The sequence below is a fragment of the Lissotriton vulgaris genome, chromosome 3_1 (assembly GCF_964263255.1).
Source record: "Lissotriton vulgaris chromosome 3_1, aLisVul1.2, whole genome shotgun sequence".
NCBI lineage: Eukaryota > Metazoa > Chordata > Amphibia > Caudata > Salamandridae > Lissotriton > Lissotriton vulgaris.
This window is the reverse complement of record NC_141689.1, coordinates 613,472,623-613,500,051: the sequence shown is the minus strand read 5'-3', so window position 1 is coordinate 613,500,051 and position 27,429 is coordinate 613,472,623. Positions and strand designations below refer to the sequence as shown.

At 44.2% G+C, this 27,429-nt stretch overlaps 1 protein-coding gene across 1 annotated transcript in view; it reads right to left on the bottom strand.

Moving 5' to 3' along the window:
• The window catches only part of ADGRV1 (adhesion G protein-coupled receptor V1), a 1,865,288-nt gene that overhangs the window by 736,537 nt on the left and 1,101,322 nt on the right, over positions 1-27,429 (bottom strand). The window contains exons 80-81 of the mRNA XM_086963519.1: positions 9,884-10,068; positions 221-470 (exon numbers count right to left, since the gene is read on the bottom strand). Of these exons, the coding sequence (XP_086819645.1) occupies positions 221-470; positions 9,884-10,068 (435 nt within the window). The remainder of the gene's footprint in view (positions 1-220; positions 471-9,883; positions 10,069-27,429) is intronic.

Here is a 27,429-nt window from a genome sequence, read left to right as displayed (position 1 = left end):
TTTTAGACTAAAAGCCATGTTTAAAAGAGTAATTCCTCCCATCACATTTTGTGTATTTGAGATATATGTATATATAGAATCACATTCAGTTGACAACAGCAATACTATTCTGTATGGATGCACAGATCAGCAAACTATTTAAGATATTAACACATACTATGCAGTTTATGCTAAAGAATAATTAGTACAAAAAGTTATTGATAGCTTTTACGATTCCTACCTTACTACTGAGTGCAGTTTTCTTATTACCAGTTAGGAACCACTGTTCACTACTGTACTCTGTGAATTGCACAATTTTACAGTCCTCTTCTCCAGCAGCAGCAGGCACAGGAGGAACCGAGAGTAAGCGCTCCGGCACTTGAAGGTTGTCTCCATTTTTCCCTTCAAACTTATGCCCATTGATCTGCTGGGGATACCAGTTGAAGGCACTTATTGCAATATGAGGGCAAGAATCCAGGATAGTTTTGTTTCTGTAGGAAGTAGAGATATAATAAATTATGTTAAACTAATAATCCTTAATAATTAAATATTTGCCCATTTCATATAGCATTTCCTCAAGTTTGCAAAATGTTTAGAAGTAATAAAGCTATTAAAGTATAGAGAACGTAGGTGTTCTCAGGAAAGTAGCCCTTGTAAATGTAGACAACATATGTTAATGTTTCTTCTTGGTGTGCATACTAAATATCAACATCAGAATTTCAATGGTACTATATATTGAGGACAAAACATGAAAAAGAAATATCGGCAGGTAAGTTAGTCTAAATCTTCTATGCCTAAAAACACATATATGTACCTTGTGGTACATATATCTTCAAGGTACGTAGGTGTGAAGTTACGAGCAGTAAATCTATGCTTTCCTATATGCACTTATTTTTCAATATCTAGTCCCACAATATTCTGCCCTTGAAATTCTTGTAAAATATGTTCATGTTGATATTAAGCAGTGCAATCTATCTTCTTTGGCTGGCCTTTTGGCAATTTCTTTCTTTGACATACCACTGGAAGAACTATTTATTTTAGACTTACTGAGTATAAGCACTTTATGAGAACCTTCCCTCTACCTAACTACATTGGTTCCTTTTGAAACACTAGTGGGATGACAACATAGCATAGAGTAGCTTCTTCCATCAGGTAGAGACCTGGCCCATTTTAGAATCCAGCGGAAATCACATGGGAGAGGTTACTGGCCTGAAACCAATAATCACAAACCTTTTTATGAAGCCATTCAATTGTAAACTTAATCCATGTACAATGGAGGAATGGCGCAAGATATGCTACAAAATGGCAAATAAATGAATACATTAATTAATGGAAAATTGTTAAGCATGAATAGCTACCTACAAGGGTGTTGTTCTAGTGCTGAAGGAAATAACAGGTTTGAACATAAGTGCTTACTTGGTAGTTTGCAGAAAAAGTCAGGTTCTAAGGCCCTTGTGAAACTTCTGGTGGTGGGGTTCAGAGCGCAAAGACTGAAGGAGAGGATTCCAAAACATAGGAGCAAGATAAGGATAAGATCTGACTCTTAATCATATAAGAGCACAATTTGGAACACGCAAGGGTAGATCATCGGAAGAGCAGAGACTCTGCAAAGGCACATATGGTATTGTTTTAGACTGAATTAGTGGCTGAACGGTTTTGTGGAAAGCTCTTTGACAGATACTGTGTATCTTAAAGTAAATGTGCTTCGGCATGGAGAGCCAGTGTAATTTCCCTATATGGCATGAGATTGAGGCATAGTAAGGTAGACCCAATAACACGCTAGCTGTTCAATTCTAAAGGAGAGATGTAACTTTCTTAGGCAGGGCCAGGACAAGACAATTACAAAAGTCCAAACTGAATGGGCTGTCCTTATTGGGGCAGGACTGAGGCTGATTTGCGTATGTGTGGGCCTAGTCTAAGGTGGTATGGTTGACAGTAAATGTTGAACTGGATGAAGCTCCAAGTAATTACCAGTGTTTAAGATTAGTTTAATTATTCCATCCATCCCTTTTTTTTATTTTCATTGTGAATTCAAAGTATGGCAGGTTTACCCAGAAGTAGGGCCCTGTGCTCTCTATGCCACTAAAACCAAGCTGCACACTTCTGCAAATAGGCCAACACCTGTCTTGGGTTGCTTGTGTTCTGGTTCAGAGAAGATCGAGCTTTATAATTTGAGCTTGACCCATCCTACTGTGGCTGGACCAAGGCTGATTTGCATAAAGCTGGGCCTAATCATAGTTGGCATGGTGGACAATAAACAATGAACTGAGATGCAGCCCGAGTAAATTGCCAGTGGCTGAGATTAATTCAAGCATTCTATCCATCACGTTTTTGTATTTTCAGTATGTGAGACACCAAGCTTCTTCTGGCAGTTAGTTCAGTTCAGCTGAGCTGTTAGAGGAAAAACATATAAAAATAAGCTCACCTTCCTGATTCGTTACCTCCATCCCAGCTCAGTCTGAGTGTGAGGTAACGAAGGACAGGTGAGGCGAAACTTGTCAGCAGTGTGATGTTTTGCAGCACAAACGAGAAATCCTATTTTAGAGGGATCTTTTCTTTTAGTTAATCGTAATTGCTAAAGTAGTTAAGTATTAGATTTCTTAAGTATTGCAGTTATGTGTTGTGTTAAATTAAAGCAATGTTAATACACAGATAGAGGGCTTGTCTAGTATTGCTTGTCATATGTTAAAATACGAGCATTAACTACAAGCGCATGTCTATATTTGACACTTAGCATTTTAGCTGTTTTAAATTAAAGAAATGTTAATACATTGATAGAGCGTTTACCTAATATTGCTCGTCATATGTTATGCACTAACTACAAGCGCGTATCTATACTTGACACCTAGAGGCAAGGCATAAAGAGCGCAGTTACATTTATACAATAGTACAACATAATTAGATTGAGGTCCACACAGAAATAGACAATATGCGTAAGACATTTAGGTTTGCTTCATAGTTTGGAAGCTTCTCTCCACTACTCTTCTCATCCGGGTAGACAAAGAGGTACAAAAAGTAGATGGAGTACGCTTGTGTCTGACAGAATAATAACAAACATATTTAGGATTAAACGCGGTAACCTAACAGAAAGCTGACAAGACAAGCTACATACTTTAGAAAAGATTCCGAATGAGTAACACCGTAAGAGACATTTAAGCATTCACTGATAGAAAAGTTTTTTTAATACAATGCCAATTTTAAATATAATCATGAAAGACTGCAGGACATTCAGGTGCCATTCCTATAAACGTGCCGCGCCATGATATTGGGTACATTGAATTTGTCATGATACAATTTTGTAGAAATGCCATTAGCAAACCATTTGATTTTTTGAAAAACAAAGACACAGTAAGCGGTTTTTTAAACGAAATCTTGTATCCCTTCTCTCCTGGGTGCTTGATGAATGCTTGATAGAGCGGGGCCTCATTGACTGGAGCTTGTGCTGGGTGAGGTGAGGTCTAGTCCTCGGACTCGACGGGTGAGCATTTGAGTTTTCATACAATTACAATGAACTCTCCATATACTAACTTGTTTTGTTGGCATAATTCACCTAAAATATTTGGATGTATTATCATTTAAGTTGTAGCCTTTTTTTACAGATGTCCTACACATCTTGTAGAAACAGAGGATCAGCATATGACAACAAGGGTATAGTAAACAAAATTTGTAGGTACAATTAAAATGTGTTTTTCACGTTTAAAAACAATGCAGTAGCAAAATAATCTATGGTAAGATCCTGAAGAAAGCCACGGACAGTTGTCCATTTGGCTGAAACATGTCGACCGTTGAAAAGCAGTGAAGAAGTTTTGAACTGCTGTTTTTTGCCTGCACTGGTTTTACTTAGGAATTCAATAGACGTTTTCAAAAAGATTAAGTCTTCTTTCTTTTGCAAATCCTATTTTAATCACACACTTTTTTCTTTTTGCACTGCACTTTTCTGATAGTAAATATCCTGAGGGGTTGATACAAGCTCTAACCTTATTCTCTGCTCTCCCCTTTGAGCCAGTAGAAGATACAATTCACCAAATATTCCTCTATGAAAAGAGAGGACGAATGGGAGATTGGTTGGAACCACAAATGATGACAATGATCACGTTGGTGAATGATGGGATTCCAGTAATCCTTAACGGGTTCTTCCTTTACTTGAATTTTTCATAAATTTTTCTTCTTTCTGTACTCCTTATTGATCCTTTTTTGGGTTACAGGTAGTTTGAGATAATTTTTCTGCACTTTGTTCCAGAAATTCATACATCCAGAGAAGCAGCTAGTAATATAGACCACGGATCATATGCATGTGTTGTGAGTTAATAACATGCCCAGGTAATTTAAATGTGTTGATCGCCCCAGCTGTTGACAGTTGGGAGGTTTAGCTGCACATTTCGTGGCCACAGTCTTTTAAATATTAAAGTTACGTCCTTTGATCGAGGTTAAACTAGCCGTGACCCCCAAATACATTTTTGCAAACCCCGAATAATCCTTGTGACCAGCGTGAGATGATTTGAGTACAACAGAATGGGCTAAGGCACACACACATTTTTAGGGGGCCAAAGCGTCATAGACAAGAGAAAGTGGGAGATATCCGATAAAACAATTAAATATAAAGCGGCCAACAAACAACCTGGTCGTAGGCTATCTTGTAAATGTAAATGTGTGTGTCTTGTAAAGCGCACTGCTACCCGGAGGCGTCCTGGTGCTATAGACCGTTGGGGAACCCGTCCTGGCTTTCCCTGTGAGATGTTCCCTCCTGGGTATCTCCAAGGTGAAACCTGGCATCCCCAGCGTTTGTGGGGCCGTTGTGGAGATGAGGCAAGCTAATGCCCAGAGTTGCCAAGTGTGATCCCTGGTTAGAGTAGGCACCGAGGCGAGAATTATCGAGTCCGCTGACCCTGGTTCACAACCCTGCCGCAACGGGAATTGAACCCTGGTCCCGGGCCGTTGTCTGCTTCCGGGTCTGCCGCCTCTAACCAGTGAGTCACACCACTCTACTAGATTAAAATATATCTATCTGCTGTGCAGCTGAATGCAGGTCCATATATTGCAGTGCAGCTCCATCAAAAGCACTTACACTTTGGGGTCAAGTTTTAACCACTCCTGTGCTCTATAGACGTTATCGAAGGTAGAGGACAAATCAACACAGGCTAACTTATTGACTCATTTACTGTTAAAAAAGGTGTCAGGCATGAGTATTTAATGTATTCATAGATGACCTGCCAGGTAACCTCTAGACTATTTTGGTCAAATGTCTCCTAGACAGATTGGCAACCCCATTGAGAGAGGCAGGCGTAGTAAAGTGGGCAGACCTTAGTACCAACTCTCAACTGCTTGACTGGGACTCATTAGTTAACTTAACTTAACTGGGGGTCCTTAACAAGATTTAAGTTTTATCAGCTGTCCTCATGGTGGGGGAGACAAGATTGGGGGTCGCAGGAGGAGCCTCAATTCTTAGATCTCAGGAACAGAGGCGGTGTCTGGAAACACGAGGTTGCCTTCTGGTACAATATTCTGATTGGGGCTAATGATACTTTAACGTCCGAGATATCCAATCTTTGGAGTAGTGATATAGTAGGTAACCCCGAGGAGATTAGGAAAATTTGGACTGATGCATTCGTTATATCACAAAAAACAATTAAACCAGCTAACCTCAGAAGGAACCACCTATTCACAACTTACAGGGTGTATTGGACTCCGGCCAAGCTCTCCAGGTTATCAGCAGAGAGCTATTGTTGCCCAAAGTGTAAGCTGGGAGCAGCTGATGACCTACATATGTTTTTAGAGTGTCCACAAATCATCAGCTATTGGAGAGTGGTTTGTGGTTTTTTAGAAGAGGTTTTGTTAACATCAATTACATGTTGTCCTAGATTAATTTTTTTGGGGCTCCTCTCAGGGTACGTACTAAACAACCCAGCCACTCAATTTATCTTCAATATAATTGTAATCGCAAGGAGAGAAATTTGTAGAGAGTGGAAGTCGGAGGCACCTCCAAAATTTGCAGATTGTCTGAGGAAAGTCATGATGATAAGTCAGTCGGACTTGCTGTGCGGTGACGAAAGCGCTAGCAAAGTGTGGTCAGCTTTAAGAACTTGGGCCGAAAGTTAACCAAAGTCCAATGATTATGCCAGTGGTTATTGGCCTGGTCCTTCCAGGTAACATGTCGAAAGGGGAGTTGGACCAAGAAATAGCCTGCCTCTGGGAGTTCCCTGTATGCTTTGCACATTCCATCGAGGGCGGAATCCAAGTAACTTAAGTGTGCAAGTGGCACGGAGTGATCCCACCTTGAGGTTATATCTGCTGGTGGCATGTATGAGGACAAAAATTTTTTTTTCCAGGGTAAGAGGTCAGGTCACATCTGTTCTGCTACATGCCTAAGATGTTGAAAAAGTTGGCTACAGAAACAGGCATTGGTAAAGTCAATAAGTCTCGCCTTTGCAATAGCTATTGGCTATGGCTAGGTGTTTTAGCCATATTGTACACCACTGTGGCTGCTATTCAACATAGCTAAAAGTTAGTGGTGGGCCATAGAGTAGGGTGGGGTGGGGTAGAGTGGAATGGGTTAGATTGGACTACAGTGGAGTGGATTAGATTGGGGTAGAATGCAGTGGGGGTAGAATGGGCTAGATTGTAATGGAGTGTAGAGTGTTAGGCTGTAGTAGATTGGAGTGAGGTAGATTGGAGTGGGAGATAAGGGTAGATTAGCATGGTAGATTGGGGTAAAGTGGGGTAGAATGGAGCAGAGTAGATTGGGGTAGATTAGAGAGGGGTAGACTTGAGTGGGGTAGATAGGGGTAGAGTAGCTCGGGTAGACTGGGGTAGAGTGGAGTGGGATATATTGGGTAGAGTGGAGTGGAATATATTTGGGTAGATTTGAGTGGAGTGTGGTAGATTGGGGAAGAGTGGAGTGGGGTGGATTGGGGTGTAGTGATGTAGATAGGGTGGATTACACTACTGTAGTAAATAATTGAGTGGGGGTAGATTGAGGTAGTGAGGAGTGGAGTAGATTGGAGAAGGGTAGTTTGCGGGTGGAGTGGGCTATATTTGACTGGAGTGGGGTAAATTTGAGTGTAGTGCAGTAGATTAGAGTGAAGTGGAGTGGGGTAGAGTGGAGTGAAGTGGGGTACATTAGGGTAGTGTGGCGTGGGGTAGATTGGGTGGATTAGAGTAAAGTAGATTAGAAAGGGATAGATTGGAGTAGAGTAGATTGACGAGGGATGAATGGAGTGGGGTAGTTTGGAGTAGAGTGAGATGAATTGTATTGGGGTAAGGTGGGGTAGACTGCAGTTGATTGGGGTGAAGTAGGGTAGTTTGGGGTAGAGCAGGGTAGAGTGGAGTGGAATAGATTGGATAGATTGATGTGGAGTAGATTGGGGTAGATTGAAGTGGGCTGTAGTGGGTTAGATTATAGTGGAGTGGGGTAGATTAGAGTGGAGTGTGGTAGAGTTGAGTGGGATATTTTGTGTGGATTGGAGTGTGTCGAACTGGAGAGGAGTACATTTTGGTAACATGGAGTGGGGTAGATTAAGGTAGATTGGTGTTGGGTAGATTGTGGTGTAGTGGGTATATTGGAGTGGAGTGGGGTAGATTGGAGTGGAGAGGAGTTGTATAGATTTCTGTGGAGTTAGGCATGGGGTACATTGTAGTGGAGTAGAGAGGAGTTGGGTAGATGGGAGTGGAGCTGGGTAGACTGGAGTGGAATGGGTTGAATTTGTGCACATTGGAGTAGGGTGGATTAGGGTAGATTGGAGTGAGGTAGATTAGAGTGGAGTGGGGTAGAGTGGGTAGATTAGAGCACAGTTGTGTAAATTTGAGTGGATTGCAGGAGATTGGGGTGGGGTGGGGTAGATTGGAGTGGGGTGGGATCGAGTGAGATAGACTGAGTGGAGTGGAGTAGTCTGGAGTGAAGTATATTGTAGTACAGTGAAGTGTGGCACATTGGAGTGAGGTAGAATGGGGTAGATTGGAGGGGTGTGGAGTGGAGAGCCATAGAGTAGAGTTGCTTAAATTGGAGTGGCAAGAAATGGAGTGCCATGGCGTGTCACATTGTGTCTTAGAGTGGAGGGGGTAGAGTGGAGTGGCATGTCAGTGTGGAGTGGAATGTCGTAGAATGGCATGGCGTGGCATAGAGTGGAGTGGGGTAGTGTGGAGTATGCACAGTATGGTAGCGCACTGCCAATACAGACAACACATTTTCAATTACATTTGCATTGGAATATGGTTTTACTGCACACAAACTATAATGTGTGTAATTGTCAATACCTAGTGTATTGTTGTGCTTTGGTCATAATCAAATACTTGCTTCAACCACACTTCAAATTGTTTTAAAAAGTGTGTTATTTATACTAATTCTGATATATTCTGATATATTCTGAAACATCTGCACAGTTCATTTTTGTTGTTGTGTGCTAGAAATAAAAACATCTTATGTCCATTCCTCTTACGAGGGTACTCAGCAGCATTGTCACATACATTCTCTCACTTTGAAGTCAGACAAAGAAAAGTAAACACCAAGCTCCCTTGTATGACAGCTTGCTATTTGATCTCTGTCTTTTAATGCACAGCAAATGTGACAAGATAAGTACAAGATTTAAAGGCCTGTTTACAGAAAGCGAGATGTGGAAGACTACAGTACACAAGGTTTGGGTAACGGGAGGGACAAACTCATACTGGATAGCCTAAAACAAATAAAGCCAGCAAAAACATAAGCCAGAAAATGTGAGTTACAAACCACTAAGTCAATGGTAAGAAATAGACGATATGAATTCCTAGGTCAGGCCTCTGAATGTCCCCAAGATATCTGGTAAGCTTCAACCTAAAAATATGGCAATTCCTCTATCTGCATCCTTGAATCATGGCAGTCAAAAGAAGAATTGGTACATAGTGCAATCACTGTGCAAAGCAGCTTTGGTCATCATATGGGAATCACATTTTTAAGTGATAATAAAGTTACTGATACAGTCTATGCTAATGCTCATTGTCGATGGTCAGGGCTGTGGCAGCGTCCACACTAAAGTGTTAGGCAAATGCTGCACAGTTTCGCAGAAATTAGAATGAGACAAGATGTGTGGCAGAGTTGCTTCCCCTCCATCCTCAGCCCACAGCAGGGTAACCAATAAGTGCCTCCTCTACATGTGCCTCTGATAGAACAGCATTAATGGGCAGTACCTGAGAGCAATCATTTCCATCATAAAAATTTGTCATGAAAGGCAACTGGCAAGTGAAGGACCCAATCCCTGACATAGAAGTTACAACATATTGTGGTCCATAAGACTGAACTGTCTTTGAAAGCTTTCACTTGTCAATGGTGCCATAGGCTCTAATACAAACAGAAAAGATGGGACTTAAAATCCTCTGGTTTGGCATTAAAAACACAACTGCAATTTGGGTGCAGTGGGCCCCCCAGATCCGTGGACCTCATTGTCACTGCACCTTCTGCACTAGTGATAGCTAAGCCCCTATTACTATTTGAAAAGTGTGCTTGAAGAGGTGTTTGGTTTTCATTGCGCATTTAAGGACCAAAATGTTGAATTATGTAGGGTCTGTTTTAGAAGCAAATAATATCTGCATTAATTTACACAGTCCGGCAGATGCAATAGAAAAATGCTGTTTTGTGTGGCAAAAATCTGAAATTCTCAATCAGAAAATTAAATATGATTGTTGTAAGTCATAGTCTAATTGCTCCCCTGCTAGTAAGATGTGTGGTTTTCCGTTGGAGAAGTCCTTAGCAATTGCTCTTTTTAGTTTCTTAGTTGGATCTTTGGTAGCAACAAAACTAAAATAAAAGATGATTTATAGGCAGTGGAAATAACGAACAGATGTCTTTTCAATAAATGGAAATTAAATGATTTAACTCTGCAGACTGAAGCTGCTGAGAGATGTCAAAGTATGCACATATTTTGAAAATAAATTGTACCTTTCGCCAGAGGATCCACAGGAAATGCCCACTGGAAGGGAAAAGGCATATCTTTCAGTCGCCTCAGCGAGGTGACTGTAGCCACGTGTATCTCTACGGCTTGGGTTTGCAAGGCTACATAGAACGTCATAGAACAGGAGGCGGCTCTTCTCGCTTAGAGGCTTTTTTTCACCTTCAGCGGTTACCTGAAAAAAAAACACAAGATATTAGTTGATTCCCTCACAGCATCTCAAACTCTCGTTAACAATGTTTCTACACATTGCCCTGGACAGATGGTGGTGTGGCCTCCCCTACCAGGGAACTTACAAGTAGCCACGCAGGGCTTTAAATTCCAGGGTGTTTTTCTCACAACCCACACAGAGGTCTGCCAAGGGCACAACATTCAGCGGGTGTTGACCAACTTTAGGCAGGACGCGGATAAATGGAGAGATCTACCTCTCACCATAATGGGTCAGGGTGACATGGTTAAAATGATCACTCAGCCCCAGTTTGTATTAGTTCTCCAGAAGACCTACCACTCTCCCCAGAACGATGTTCAGGTAAACAGATTCTGAACTATGTTGACTGTTGTGGATGAAGGTGCACCCAAGGATCGCCCTAAGGACACTACAACATAATCCATAAAATGGTGGGTTGGCTTTGTCAGCCTAGAACTGGACAGCACATCTAATCCCCATTAACAACTGGATTAATGTTGACTGGGATCATCCCACATACAGACTAGAAAGGGAGACACTGACACCCCACATGTTTCTACACTATCTATACAGAGGAAAAGGGACATATAGGTTGCTCCCTACAACACAAGTTACTGTGGAAGTGTGGAAAAGGGCTACTAGAACACTGGGGTGGGCCCATAAGATTACTATGGTGAAGCCGGAGTGGAAGGGAAACTGGCCCAGTGAACTGGGTATGCTCTGAGGTCTTGGAACCTGGGATACACTGGGGATCGCTACTGTTGGGGATGTCATCGATAAGGGTGATTTCAAATCCTTTTCCATCTTCAGAACCGAATTTAAGCTACATAGCTCCCAATTTCTTAAATACGCCTGTGGGGTAATGCGTGGAGGGTGGAAGGAGTGGTGGGGACAGACCTGCTTGAGTATGCACCACTTGAGGGAGGATTCCTACAGGAAGTGCTCATGACCAAGACGTTGAATAACAATATGCCCTATAACCTTGGGAAACTTAGGGAGACATGGGAGGGCGACCTGGGTGCCATGGAGGATGTATACTGGGAGGCGCCCTGGAGAGGTAGGGATCAAAGCCAGACTGCACCTCATTCAGTATAAAATCCTTCATAGGACATATTACGATAGAGAAAGGCTACACATAATGGGTTGGGCTGAGACCTCGAGCTGCCAGAGCTGCCAGACTGCAGAGGGGGAACTTTTACACATGCTTTGGGGCGGTCCTAACATACAGTTATACTGGGGTGGGATTATCAAAGAACTGAATGCTGTTATGAGCATATCCCTTCCAGCAGACCCAAAATGTATCCTTCTGGGCATCCCATGCGATGTCGATGTGGCCAGACCTCAATTGCTTTTTAGTGCCCTGGGCCTAGTGGTAGCAAAGCATGGTGTTGCATGGCACTGTGGTACACAAGACACTCCGACATTGCACTAATGTAGGAGAGGTATGGACCTGCTCATGTTGGCTGAAAGAGTCACATACAAGAGTAGTGGGAGCCTAAAGAAATTAATTTGGATTTGGGGTAACTGGTTGAACCATTATGGCCTAGTTCATCGAGAAGAAGATTCACAGATTTCAGATGATGGGGAGTGGTATTAGCTGTGACCAGGGGGACCGTGGGGACTTGCAGTGCGAATGCCATTAGGGAACTGTGATACTGTCTGTACACTAAGGGGAGAGAATCACTTACCGTAGCACCAGTTATCCTTTGACAACATGTGTGATCCCTTAGGCTGGGATTATTAGACTCTTCATTATTGGCCTATGTGCAACTTGTTGTTACTGATGTGCTGATTGTATGATTCTCAATAAAATTATATTAAAAAACATGTTTTCACACTGGAGCAAAATGCAGAACTGCGCAGTACTTAAACTACTAAGCCTTGAATTAGTGATAATCTGGGGTCCCGGACTTCTAGGGGTCCACAACACCAAAGCCATGGGGTCCCTAACAGTTTGGTAAATTAAATAATATTAGCAGATGTATACATTGTATGCACATGAAAAAATAAAATGTGAAATGCTTAATTGCTCTGTGAATGTGAAGGCACTGGAAATTGGAAGCTGATTCTTGAGAGCAGTGGCAGTACAAAAAAGAAAACCTCATATGGACAATTGGTGGCCTCAATTGAACAACTGTTTAGCGTTGACAAAAAGACATCATGCTTTAGGACCACAACAGACAAGTGGTATGCTAGGGTGTAGCATATTTTTTCGCAATTTAGCAATACAAACACATTCTGAAAGGATTCAAACTTCCCATTAAAATTTCAACTTTTAAATATTTTTTATATGTAAATTAAGTAAAATATTTCATAATGAGTTCTTGAACAGGCTCCAGGAATGGATAGAGGAGGTGGGCGCCCTCAGTCCATACCAGGCAGGCTTTAGGAAAGGGGTATCAACCGTGGACCAGGTCTTTAGACTAAATCTGATTCACTGGAGGACAGTAAGGTTTGAAGGCGGTAGTCTGTACACGATCTTCGTGGACCTAAAAGCCGCCTTCGACCTTGTACCCAGGGGTAAACTATGGGTCATCCTAGCAGGGATGGGCGTTCCACCAGATATCCTATTGATCCTGCAGAGGCTGCATCACAATAATTATGCCCAGGTGAGGTGTGGGAGGTCGGGGGAGCTGACCGATAGATTCCCCGTGGGCAGAGGGGTGAGACAGGGATGTGTGCTGGCGCCGACCCTGTTTTGCCTCTTTGTTAACGGGGTAATCGCCCATCTAAACGCCACCGACTACACAGATGCCCCCAAATTGAATGGCAACAGTGTACCCGCAATAATGTTCGCGGATGATACACTGTTGGTATCCAAAACACCTATGGGCATTCAAAAGATACTTGACGCTTTTGTGTCCTTCTGTCAGGATAGAGGGTTGGAAATCAATGCCTCAAAAACTAAATATATGGTATTGAACCCAAACACTAAACAGCGCCCAAACCCCCTACTGGGAGCAGCACGACTGGAAAGAGTAGACACGTTCGAATATCTTGGCGTGACACTCAATGAAAATATGACCTGGGAGAGCCATCAAAATAGGGCCAACCTTAAGTTAGCACAAACCACCGGGGGTATCTCCCGGATGATGACCGGTTCGACCTACCGCCCTCTGGGGGCCCTAATTCAGATATACAAGGCACAGGCAAGGGGGGCTATTTTGTACGGGGCTGAATTGTGGGGGCACATCCCATGTCGGAGTTTGTCACACACAGAAAATAGGTTTTTAAGGCAAATTACCGCACTTCCCCCCAGCACACCCCTTCTCCCCCTGAGGCTTGACTTAGGGTTACGTCCACTGGCCGACGAGATAAGCCTAAGACCCATTGCCTTCTGGCGCAGGCTATGGAGCAGCAATAATCTCGCCGACTATAGGGCGGAATTGGTCGAATTATTAAAACATCCTAAGGTGCTCAGTATCCCCTGGGTCCAAAATATCCAGTCAGTTTGCATTGATATGGGGCTCCCTGATTTGTGGACTGACCCAGCAGACACAGCACCAAGAATCTCCAGGAAACAATTGGCGAAGCTGTACCACGAGCACAAGAGGGTAAGGGCTATAGCTACTCAGACGGAGGGGTCCCTATCCTCTATATTCCTGCAAACTAAGGATCTTTACGCATTTGAGAAAGCTTTGGACCCTGTCTACCCCATACTTTCTAGAAAGCTATTCCTCCAGTGGAGATACAGTACACTCCCATTACGGTCCTTTTGCAGCACCTGGTCAAAAGTCCCGTCCACCAAGTTCTGCCCTCTTTGTGCGGACAAAGAGGAGAACGATTTACACGTGATCTTCTTCTGCCCAGCATACAAGGCAGCAAGAAAATACTGGCTACTGCCCTTGATCAAGAATCTGGGTGGCAGGGAATACGGACCGATGTATAGGATTCTGAAAAGTGATGCTTCCGGCCCAATTGTCTTTGCACTCTCCAAATTCTTTACGAATGTTTGGCACACGCGTAGTCGTCTTTTAAAAATTGCTGGGTAGATTGTAGAAATGCTTTTTATCTTCTAATAATCATTTGCATTGTCTGGCTCTGATTTTAAATGTATGCATTGATGTTTTTATGACTGTGTCGGAATTTATGTGATTGTATTGTATATGCTTCTTTTATGACCAAACGGTCGAAATAAAGATTTCTAAAGTAAAGGTTGAACCATTATGGCCTAGTTCATCGAGAAGAAGATTCACAGATTTCAGATGATGGGGAGTGGTATTAGCTGTGACCAGGGGGACCGTGGGGACTTGCAGTGCGAATGCCATTAGGGAACTGTGATACTGTCTGTACACTAAGGGGAGAGAATCACTTACCGTAGCACCAGTTATCCTTTGACAACATGTGTGATCCCTTAGGCTGGGATTATTAGACTCTTCATTATTGGCCTATGTGCAACTTGTTGTTACTGATGTGCTGATTGTATGATTCTCAATAAAATTATATTAAAAAACATGTTTTCACACTGGAGCAAAATGCAGAACTGCGCAGTACTTAAACTACTAAGCCTTGAATTAGTGATAATCTGGGGTCCCGGACTTCTAGGGGTCCACAACACCAAAGCCATGGGGTCCCTAACAGTTTGGTAAATTAAATAATATTAGCAGATGTATACATTGTATGCACATGAAAAAATAAAATGTGAAATGCTTAATTGCTCTGTGAATGTGAAGGCACTGGAAATTGGAAGCTGATTCTTGAGAGCAGTGGCAGTACAAAAAAGAAAACCTCATATGGACAATTGGTGGCCTCAATTGAACAACTGTTTAGCGTTGACAAAAAGACATCATGCTTTAGGACCACAACAGACAAGTGGTATGCTAGGGTGTAGCATATTTTTTCGCAATTTAGCAATACAAACACATTCTGAAAGGATTCAAACTTCCCATTAAAATTTCAACTTTTAAATATTTTTTATATGTAAATTAAGTAAAATATTTCATAATGAGTTTATTTGTGTTCCTTATTTTACAACAACCTACCTAACATATTCAACATGGTATGGTTCAGAACAACATTCACAACTTGGTAAAATATAAAATGCAGTCAAACGCTTTTACTGTGTTCTGGCATATCAAAGGCAGGGGCATAATGCAGCCCCTGCAGCCCCTGAGAAGCGGGGTGGGGCAGTCCTTTTGTGTGGCCCTAAACACTTCATAGGGACCTCAAGGAGCCCAAGAAAACATCTGTGCAATTTTGGAGATTGTGTTATACCACTGAATAAGTCTCCCCAACATCACATGGTGCATCATTCAAATATGTTTCAAGTATTATTTTGTAAATTCAGCCATTTTTGTCCAAGTATCAGATTTTGTGTTGCAAAAACACACATTTTCATCTTGAAAATACACTCTCAATGTTTAATTCAAACAAGCAAAAGCTTCTAATTTAGTAGGTTGGGCTGTACGCAGGTGACCTACTTACCAGCAGCTCATGAGCTACCTGTTAGGTAAATCTGTTTTAGAGTTCTAAGGATTTCATATAAGCAGAACATTGGCTAATGTGTATTTGGAAGCAAAGGGTGATGTGCACACAATAGGCACAAGGTGAGGAGTCTAATGCAAGCAATGATAATGTGCCTCGGGAGATCTCCAATGACATGCCTAACAGGAGCACTGTATATTTATTTTATTTTTATTTTTTTGCATTTGTAATGCGCGCAGATACCCACAAAGGGTTTCCCGGCGCCAGGACTAAGAACCCAACAGCACAGAAAGCAAGACGGCCAGAGACCACAATTATTTATTGAAAAGCCAGGTTTTAACGCTTTTCTTAAAGCTGGCAAAGTTTTCCTCCTTTCGTAAAGCTGGGGGAAGGGAGTTCCAGAGGACTGGTCCCAGATAGGAAAAGGATCTCCCTCCCGTTCTGGCCAGTTTAAATCTGGGTACCACAAAGTTTGCTGCATTTAAAGAGCGGAGATTACGTGCAGGAAAGTAGGGCCTAACTAATTTTTCCAAATACTTTGGTGCGGTTCCTGCCTTTATTTTAAACATATAGCTCAGGGCTTTGAACCAAACCCGGTTCTCTACCCTGAGCCAATGCAGGTCCTTAAGGTACTTAGAAATCCTCGCTGTCCTGGGGATTTTACACAGCAACCTGGCTGCGGAGTTCTGGACAAGCTGAAGCCGTCTGATCACGGCTAAGTTGGAACCCAGGTAAAGGATGTTACCGTAATCAAGCCGTGATGTAATGAGGGCATTGACTACGGTCTTCTGGGTATCAACAGGCAACATCCAGATAATCTTCCTCAGCCATTTGAGGATAGTAAAGCAAGTACCAGCCACTTTGTTGACCTATTGTTTCATCGATAGTGTGTCATCGATGTGCACCCCTAAGTTTCTGACCTGGGTAGCTGGAATAGGGAAAGCGCCCAGGGATGGCGGCCAGTGAGTATCCTGCCAAAGGTCTCTGTTTTTACCTAAGAGAAGGATTTCCGTCTTCTCCCCATTGAGCTTCAGCTGGTTCGTTGACATCCAGCTGAAGACTTCATGAAGACCTAGTTTCAGCGCAGAGGGGGATGAAGGATCCGAATTGGTGAGAGAAAAAATAATCTGCGAATCGTCCGCATAGGTCATTAGTTCTAGACCAACTCGCTCCGCTAGATCGGCGAGAGGGCAGAGATACAGATTAAAAAGTAGCGGACTCAAAATTGAGCCCCGAGGCACGCCGTGGGGCGAACAAAAGGTGTCTGACTGGGCCTGTGAAGACGAGATCTGAAACGTCCGGTTGCACAAATAGGATTCAATCCAGTCCAGCGCTGCCCCTCCGACACCATCCTCACTCAGCCTGGTAAGCAGTCTGTCGTGTGAGATGGTGTCGAAGGCTGCACTTAGATCTAGTAGGACAAGTGCAACCGTTTGCCCATCGTCCATGAGCCCCCTAATCTTCTCGGTGACTCCCAGGAGGGCGGATTCGGTGGAATGGCCAACCCTGAAACCTGACTGGGAGAAATGGAGCAGGTTGTTATTCTCCGTAAATGTGGTAAGTACACCGTGAATGTGTTTCTCCAGAATTTTTGAGAAAGCAGGCAGCAGGGAGATGGGCCGATAGTTGGCCAACACCTCAGGATCAGCAGAAGGCTTCTTCAGCAGAGGGCTGACCATGGCGTGTTTCCAGGACGCTGGAACTTTTGCCAGATGAATAGAGGCATTTAATGTCTCAGAAATGATCTTCAGAGCAGAGTCATCCAGTTGGCTTAAAATGCTAATAGGGAGAGGGTCACAAGGAGAGCCTGACTTAATAGAGGTAGCTAGGGATTTCAAAGTTTCCAAAGTAATGGGTGGCCAGGAATCAAGCCGGCATCCTACTGACCTAACTGGAGGCGGATCTTCTCTGCCGTCCCTCAAAGGAGGGTTGATATTAGCAATGATGGTCTCAATCTTTTCCACAAAATAGGTGGCAAGGTCTTGACATTTTTGGGTGGTGAGGGGGCATGCAGCAGCCATAGAATTTGCTCCAGCTAGTTCTTTAACTGTATTAAAGAGAGTCCGTGCTTTATTAGCAGCAGTGTTAATGGTCTCTGTTACATAACAGGCTTTGGCTCTCGTACAAGCCGAGTGATAAAGGTTTCTGGCCTTACGGTAGATCTCTTTTTTTAGAGGGTCATAGTGTTTGCGCCATTTCCGTTCAAGTGCTTTACACTTAGTCTTTTCTAATTTAAGATCCTCAGTGTACCAGGGAGCCGGTAGGCAATGTACATTCCCTCTACACCTGGCAATAGGTAGACAAGTGTCAACTGCCCTCTCCAACCATGTATGGGTTTCCAACGCATTTTTATCCATATCACAACCCAAGACAGGGGGGGATTTCTTCAGTGCATTCTGCAGCTCGGTCAGGTCCAGCCTTTTCCAATTTCTCATGAGGATCGGGGGCCGGGTGGAGCATAGCTGCTTGGGTTCTCTAAGGGTAATACTAAAGAGAGTTAGAAAATGGTCAGACCAACAAATGGGGTCAGTTTTAAGCCATTTTAACTCCTGTATGTTTGATATAATGGGGTCCAACAAATGTCCTGCTTTGTGAGTAGGGCCCTCATTTCGTAGTGTCATATTCAGAGCAGTAAAATCCTCCAGGAGGTTCATAGCTATACTATTTGACTTGTCCTCCAAGTGGAGATTTAAATCACCCAGTATAGTTAGGTTTTGAGCGAAATGAAGTTAGCCAAGTTCGCAGCCCAAGCATTACTATTTCCAGGTGGGCGATAAATTAAAAAACCAGAGAACATAAAATTTGGGTTTAGTGAAATTTTAAAAAATGCAGCTTTGCATCCAGGAATATTAACCAATTCAAGGTCACATTTAAACTCCCTGTTGAAAATCACGGCAATACCACCTCCAACATGTCTCACTCTATCTACTCTAGCAATGGCATAGGTAGAGGGCAAGGCGGCGGCTACATCGGGACCTGCACTTTCATGCAGCCAGGTCTCTGTTAAAAACACCGCACATGGTTTTTCCTTGGCTAAGAGATGGAAAATATCTGATTTATGCTGGGGTAAAGATCTACAATTAACGGTATAAAAAGTGAAAACACAGGGGTTTTGATCAGAGGATTGAGTAGGTAACTTGCGAATACGTGTAACCTCTGGATGGGGCTGAACATTAGATAAGGTAAAATCACAGTGGGGACATGCTTGTGTACCCGTTAGGGAAGGTTTTAGACGGAACATTTCCCGTTGCTACTAGGGCGAAGAGCCCTTAGCTGATCCGCAGAGATCATACCTGTAGCAGCGTTTCCTGCCCCGTGACCCGGCCTGGCCCGGACGGGCACAGACGGGCTGGTCTTAGGCTCGTCTTCGGCGCAGTCAGAGGCGCCTACCCTGCGCGCCATCGCTGCGCGCTGGGGCCGACGAGTGGCTAAATACCCTCCAGGAAGCGGAGGTCTAGAGCGCTAACCGCTCGACGCTCCGTAAGGTGCCGCCCCTGTCCCGCCCTCCACAACCGCGATTGGCTGGAGTGCCGGTTGCCTTCAAACAGAGCGAGAACAGCCCTCAGGTGATTGATGAAAGTCCCTGGTGAGTGCGAGTAAGTGCTCAAGTTGTCAGGGTGATACTAAAACACATACAGTCACTTCAGTGATTTAAAATTGACTATTAAAATTCGAGCTACAGCTCGAGTACACAGAACTAAATTCTCCAAAAACTATATAAAATGCCTCTGAAACGAAATGCTTTCAAAATGTGCAAGGTTCGGCGCCCAGCGGGGAGTAGCTGCCACCGACTCCTACTGTGCCTCAAGAAAATTCTGATGATGTGCCTTACAAGAACAATGGATGCTCTATGGTTTTATGTCAGAAAATCGACTACAGTAATAGGGTGCTAAAAAGTCATAGAAAAATAACAATATATATATATATATTATACACACACACACACACACACATATATAATTATTTTTCACACAAACAATTCTTGGCAAGGTACATATATGTGGAGTTAAGTATAGTAAACATACACTTACCTATATATATTGACATCGTTGAAACTAGACTAACATTGTTTTTAAAAATATATATTTTTGTTGCATCATATTTCAAAACTCGATTTTCTAGTACCATATCTGCTCTATAACGTAATGAAGAACCCCTTTGCACATTGGTTATCAGATAACCTTTAGATGATTTGATATGAATGTATTGATATAGTAAATAAAATAATAAGAATCTTTAACCAACCAATAAATCATAAAAAAATAAAGTATATATCACAGATTTTATGTTCATACATTATAATTACATGTGAATCATTGTGGTTGCCAAGGGGTTCTTCATTACGTTGCTGATTTGTTCCCTGCCCTTGGAGCCCTGATCTATTCGCAGGGAGTCCCTATCTTTCTACATTTACCATATTTGCTCTCATTAGAGGTGAACTTTCTTGGGGGCGTGGCTACGGCGCCAGCCAAGATGGCGGGGTGACAGAGGAGCTCCCGCGGCAATCTCCGTGTCTGCGCAGCTTAAGTATCTCGTCGGGGGGTGTTTTGAGTCGGAAACACCTCCGCCGAGAGAGAGACATGTGGTGAACCCAACGACATACTTTTCTTTCACCACCACCGATTCTTTTGAAACGGACGGAGGAGGCTTTCATCTGCGCGGACCCGGTCGCAATTTCAGCTCCTTAGGCGGCGATTACCCTTCCGTGCACAGCGCGCACCTGACTTCCTGGACTGTTTCCTGAGATGTCCAGGTGATGTGGACAGTTGTTTTATTAAATAGAAGTCAGCGTTCCCGGTTTTGCGCTCCGGCCGCCATTTTGTTTTTTCGCGCGATGTCGCACTGCCTGCCTCCTTGGAAGAACTGCTCTCCCTGCTTTCCTCTGATCTCTGCAATTTTGTTTATGCGCTGAATTTAATGAAGGATTTAACGAAGCACCTGCGGTTTTGTCACTGTTCTCCTTTTTAGCCTGCTTTTAGCATTTCATGACCCTTCATATCTACCAATGGTCTAACAACTGCACGCTTTCTCGCATTTGTGAGGCACTTCTATGCTCCTTTAAGACAGGAGATTTCTTCATTGTGGTCGCGGCTTTGCAGTGTTTTTCCTGGCAACTTTCATCCTCCACAGCTGGTCGTCTCTCACTCAACCATTATACCTTTTGAGACTTATGTTCCTTCAGGATATTTGGCATGTGGTTGTGTTTTGACCTCATCTCTCCCAAGCTACGTGGAGGAATCCGCCCACTATATTTTCTCTGCTCTCTCCTGGTACACTAGCTGGCCTCTGGTTTTCTTCATTGCCTCATGGTCCTCCTGTTTACTTGACACTTTCTTCAGTCTTGACCTTGGGCGGCTGGCGTCTCCCTTATTCTCAACTCATTTGTTCATATATGGGGAAACTGCGCACTTTGAAATTGTCTGCCACGACAAAGGGCCTTACCAATTCAGATTCGGACTCTCCCACACAAGATATGGAGGAGGCAGCGTCGTCTAAACCTGAATCTACCCTGGGGGCCATCTCCAAATCTCAAAATGGCAAAAAAATCCCAACCACCCTGGTTTCTTTAAAACGCCTCAAAAAGTACCCTCCTGCCCCGGATACCACTCCTACTTCATCCTCCCTGGATCTTATACTAGAGGAACTACGAGCTCTTAGACCATTTATGGAGACAACGTCCCAAACATTGCAAAGTATGCAGGATAAATGGGTAACCCTGGATTCTCGAGTTTCACTTCTCGAACAATCGTCGGAATCTGTACAAAGCTCCAGTTCTCGGATTCCCTCCATGGAAGCTGAGATCCTTCTTCTTAAGAGGCAGACAGAGGACTTAGAAAACAGGAACCACAGGAATAACCTTTGCCTCTACGGCCTTCCGGAACTTTCAGAAGGGTCTAATCCTACTGCTTTCTTTCAAACCTTCCTCCCAAAAATTCTGGACGCTCCTGCTTTATCTTCCATTAATATTCAACGAGCTCATCGGTTGGGCCCTAGAGTGTCTTCTAAACCACGGGGCGTCATCATGCTATTTCTACAATATACAGATCTCCTGCAGGTGCTTTCTGTCGCCAAGGTCAAGAAACAAATTGTATGGGAAGGTCATCGTCTCTACTTGTCGCAGGATGTTGCTAAAGTCACAGCTGACCGTCAGAAACGTTTTCTGGACTTGCGACCTCAACTCAGAGCTCTTAATGCTAGATATGGCCTCCTCCACCCATGCCTTTTCAAGGTCGCTTATAAAGAGAAGACCACTACTTACGATGACCCTGCTGCGCTGCATGAATTTCTTCGCTGACATGGAGCAACTGCCATAGATACTTCTGGAGCAACCTGATTGGCTTTCATTGTACCCAATTAATTTTACTTTGTGATCGTTGTTTCAGTTTGTGCCCCATCTGGTTCCTATCATTCTCTCCTTTTATACTAACCTTTGTTTTTATTCCTTCCTATAGGTTCACTCCAGAGAAATCCATCCCATCATTTCTTCTGTTGATTTCTCATGTTATCTCTCTTGTTGTTACTATGCAGGCGGAGGTCTGGATGCGGTTGCTTTTCCTGTTGTCATCGCCGTCTCTGGTGCCGTCACTCCTTGTTTCTCGCGTTTGTCTTGTAATTACGATTTTCTCAGTCGTCTTTCTGGACTTGTACTGTCTTCATGTTCTTTACTTTTCTCTTCTCTTTTCGTTCTGCACCAATGCTTTCTCTTTCCTTTATTATTCCCTCTTTGCTCTCTCATCTCTTTTCCTCATCCTTTATCTCTACTGCTACGTGATCTTCTTTCTGGTTTCTTTTTCTATTGACTTAGCGAGCATGTTTCTACTGTATTTACTCTTAATAAGCATGTTTTTGCTTTGTTTTATATATTTTCATTGTTTTTCATTCCGTGCCATTACTTGGAATGTTAAGGGTTTAAACAACCCTATCAAGAGACAACGAGTACTGTCGCATCTGGCTAGACTAAAAGCTGATGTGGCTTTCATTCAAGAGTCTCATCTTTCAGAGGCTGAGGCCTTAAAAGTTAAACGTTGTTGGGTGGGACATGTTTTCTTTTCTCCCACTGATAATAAGAAGGGTGGGACTTTGATTTTGACTCATAAGAAGTTAAATGTTTCTGTTATTTCTCAGGAATGAGATGATCAAGGTCATTGGGTTCTAGTTAGATTGCTTATCGATAAGATACCAATTGTGTTGTTTAATATTTATGCTCCCACCGGTGTTGATAAAATATTTTGGCCCTCTATTTCTGTCAAACTCTCTACTCTAGCTGAGGATTATATTATTTTTGGTGGGGATTGCAATTTAGTTTTTGATCCCATCCTAGACCGACATTCTAAAGTTAGGTTTTCACCTTCTAAAATGCACTCCCAGTTCACAACTACCATTCACAACAATGCTTTAGTAGACATCTGGAGACTGTGTAACCCAGATCTTCGAGAATACAGTTTTTATTCTCCTGCCCATAACTCTCAGTCACGCATTGACTATCTTTTTCTTAGCAAACCCCTCGCCCAACACACTATCCACTCTGAAATCGGTTCTATTCTGATCTCTGACCACGCCCCGGTACTCGTCGACATTGACCTTCTCCCCTTTTCTCCCCACTCTGGAAGATGGAGATTTAATAATTCTCTGCTCCTAGACCCTATTTTTTGTACAGAGTTTTCTAAATTTACAACTGAGCTTTTCTCGCTCAACCACACACCAACCTCCCCTTATGTCATGGTTTGGGATTCTTTTAAGGCAGCTTCTAGAGGTTTTATTATTAATTTTGTCTCCCATAAGAAAAGAGCCAATGAAGCCAAGGGAAGTCTTCTTCGTTACTTGCTAATATTAAAAAGCTCGAACTTCTCTATCATTCCACAAATTCTGAATCCTCTCTTACAGAAATCATAGAAGCTAAGGTTTCTTTTAATAAATTCACCACTGATGCTGCTTCTAATTTTCTATTAAAATGTAACGCGTGCTACTATGGAGGTCAAAACAAGATGGGGAAGTTACTTGCTAATTATCACAAAATTCGAAAGGAACGCACCAAAATTGAACAGATTAAATCATCCTCTGGTGACTCCTTATTCAAAGATAAAGACATCCTTAATGAGTTCTTGCTTTTTTATAAGAATCTCTACACACCTGAACTGGTCCCTTCTTCAGCCGATATTCTTTCTTACTTTCAATCTCTTTCTCCTCCTCCTACATCCCATGTGAATTTCGAGCCTCTGAATGCTGACATCACGCTTTCTGAGGTTTCTCATGCGGTCTCTTAATTGCGCCATGGTAAAGCTCCGGGCCCAGAATGGGTTTACCATCGAATTTTATACTCATTTTGCTTCCCTTCTTTTACCAAAGCTACTATCTCTTCATCAGTCTTTTCTGGCCTCCGGTTCGTCTAGTGGTTCCTTCCAACAAGCCTTAATTTGTTTAATCCCTAAGGATGATATTGACCATTCCCTATGTTAAAATTATCTCCTTATTTCATTAGTTAACACTGATTATAAGATCCTAGCTAAAATTTTGGCCCTCCGACTGGACCCTATACTACCTGATTTGATTGGCCCCGAGCAGTCTGGTTTTGTGAAGGGCCGCCTCTCTTCGGATAACTCCAGAGTCTTCTTCAACATCCTCAGCAAAGCTTCTTCTCTGGATTTCCCCCTTGCTGCTATTTCTCTGGACGCGGAGAAAGCCTTTGATAGGATTGGCTGGGATTTCATGTTTCCAGCTCTCCCTTGAACTGATTTTCCTTCCAATTTTATCTCTCTTATCTCTCTACTATATTCCTGCCCCCAAGCGTCGATTTTTGTTAATGCTGCTTGTTGGACCCTGCCCTTTAGGCAGGTTCAGCCCGAGACTTTTTGCTTTTTCCTAGCCTGTTTCTGTGACCTGGTGTTGGTGATTTTAGGTCTCTGCACACTTTTTCACTGTGGTACAGTGTAAAGTGCTTGAGCTCTCTGTGTATGTGTGGTGAGTGACCTGCCCTCCCATAGGAATGAATGGGGAATATGTATGCCCATGGTAGTTCCTGATGTGTGGGGAGTGCAGGGGCGAGTTTGGTATGAGAGAACTCGTGAGACTGAATGCTGCGAAATGGTATATGCGGCATGATTGTGTCTAGTCTAGAAGTGCCACTTTTAGAAGTTGGCATATTTGTGTAGTTTGTGTCTGGCGTGTGATTGGCTGGTGAGCCTGGTCCAGGAGTGCCTGGGCCTGCTTGTGGATTGACTGTCTGGTTTGAGGGTGACAGGGACTGGAGAGCCCAGGAGGTTGTCTGAGTCAGCCCGTGGATGAAAGGCAGCATCTGCTGCCAGGGAAGTGGGAGGAGATGGCACCTGATAGTGAAGGGCTGTGCCTGCCTGCCACAATGCTGGCTCCACCCCCCGCTGGGCGACTGTCACCTCTGTACCTGATACTGACAGGACTTCTCTATAACCAGTTCTAGCTGGTTCTCACAATGCCTACACAAAGACTTCAAAGACTTTTCTGTGTATAAGAAGGGGCTGTGTCCCCTTCCAAAATGTTCTTGTTTCTGACTTGAATCTACCAGGGGCGGGCATTGCCCAGCCCCTGGATGCCTGGAGGACTTCTGGGGGACCCCTCTGCCTTGCCTGGGCTGATGGGGGGACTTTACTTTGCCCTGGGATCCCTTTGGACCTTCTTCCTATCCCCCCAGGACTTGCTGCATCCCCTGAGGAACTTTTGTGGACCCTTCTTGCTATAGAGGTCCCTTCTAGGGGCCTGTGGGTCCTACCAGTGCCCCCAGCACGATGGAAGCACTTTATTTTGTCTCCTAGCGCTTGAGAGCGCTTTAGTTTGGACCCGTAGCGAGTGTGTCGCTATCACGCATTTTGCGTGGGGTTTTGCAGGTGCCACCCTGCTTTATGCCCGATATCGCTATATTTTTATTTATGGGTGCCACCCCATTTATTTAATTGCCTAACGGGTGCTCACCCCGTTTCTACTTTTATTTTTACAACCGTGGGTGCCCACCCCTCGTTATGCCCCTTTGTTCTACCGCCGCGGCCCAGGTACCGGGATCGAGCAAAACCGGAAGTCCGGCCCGCGCCCGCCTGACTGTGGGCGGGGCCGGGAGGGACTCTCTTCCGCTTCCCCCTGCCTTGGGGAAGCCGTGCGATGGTTGCCGGTCTCCCGTAGGGAGAGGGAGACCGGAGACGCTGCGGCCAGAGAGGGGTATCCAGCGAGGCGGACAAGCTGTGGAGAGCCCCGCCCGCCGCCTTAGTGAAGCCGCTGGGGCTCCAGTGAGCGAGGGAGAGCCCCGGCAGAGGAGTCCAGCGGCGGCTGTGTAAAAGGTCCCCGGAGCCGGTGAGTGGGGACTCCAGGGGGGCTCAGTGTTGTGGCCTATCAAGGGGCCCTGACGGTGGGCGGACGGAGTCAGAGCGGCCTCAGATGGCAGCGGGCCGCTCCAACGATGCGGGCACCATTGTAGTTAGTTTTACCAAAAAAGGGGTAACCCTGTGTCCCTCAGAACCTGGGTATATGCGATTAACAAACAATTGGTTCTGTTGGGTAATGGCAATATTGCTTTAAATAAGGCTGAAAACAGCTCAATAACACAAAACAAGCAAACCTCTCTGAAGCAAAGCCTTTATATATATTAAAAGACAAGGGTAAAGCATATATAGGAATTACTTCATTACACTATATTACCAATGCGTACTTCAAATTCGTGAATAGTGACTGTGGTGATCAGAGTGACTCGTGCAATGCATAAAGTGACACTTATATACAGAACATGTATTTACAATAAAACCACAAGATGGAAAAAACAGGGGAGGAAACGAGGTATTTTCTGTCGTTGTAAGGCCAGTATTATAAATGTAAATGTAAAATTACTTAGTAATTCTCTCGGACAGCTCGCTTTGGCGCCTATTCCGGGACCGCTGATAATTACTGCGGACAATACTACATTGAGGGTTGACCAACGGGCTACCCTCTGGATATAATCACCACTTGATCCATCCCCCTCCCCCCCTGTCTTGATAAAGACCCGCCGCGACCACCAACTGGGGCGCAATTAGGGTCAAAACGTCGACGCATTTTTCTGGCCAAGATTAATCCAGGAACTTGGATACTAACCATTTGCTTTCCTTGGGACATTTACATTGACCATTGTAGTTAGAGCACCGAGAGGCTCTGAAAGGGCATACCTGTTTTCGCTCCCCGTGGGAGCAGAGGAGGCCTAGGGGTGCCGGTTGAGAGGCACAGAGCCAGGGCGGCCCCGATTGGCAGCGGGTCGCCCCAACGTTCTAAAGCCCTGAGAAGGCTCCCTGGGGGCATGTTGGCTATTGCCCCGAGAGGCTCCCTGAAGGAAGGTGTGTTTCCCGAGCCCAGATGGCTCCAACGACGGGGCCATAATTGTTTAAGAGCCTGTGAGGCTCCAACGGTTGTGTTGGGTCAGAGCCTGTGTAGGCTCCAACGGGGGCACGAGTGCTTCAGAGCCTGTGTGACTCCTACAGTTGGCGCAGTTTGCGCCCAAGGGCCAGAGAGGGCCCCGTCGCAGTTTGTCTCCAGCTGCCCAGCAATTAGTGGGCAGCTGCACCGTTTAGGCGCAAGATGGAGAGCGAGTCCCTGAGAGGGACAGAGATGGCACAGAGGTGCCCGGCCAGTCACAGCTGCGCAGCACTTAGTGCCAGCTGCAGCGTTTAGGCCTTTGTGAGTGTTCCCAGGTGCCCAGCAAGTAGTGGGCACCTGCAACGTTTAGGCTTGGTCTTGGACTGGTGCTGCATGGCAGCGCGCCCTGACATTTGGACACAGGGCGTCTTAGCCCCAACAAGGCCAGTTGGCCTAGGGACTGCCACAGGTGGTGGCTTATGTAAGTTTTGCGCAAATTGTATGGTTATTGCACCTCTGAATGTGTTTTCTTGCATCATGTGTTATTCCTGCACCTCTGAATGTTTTCAGGCATCATGTGAT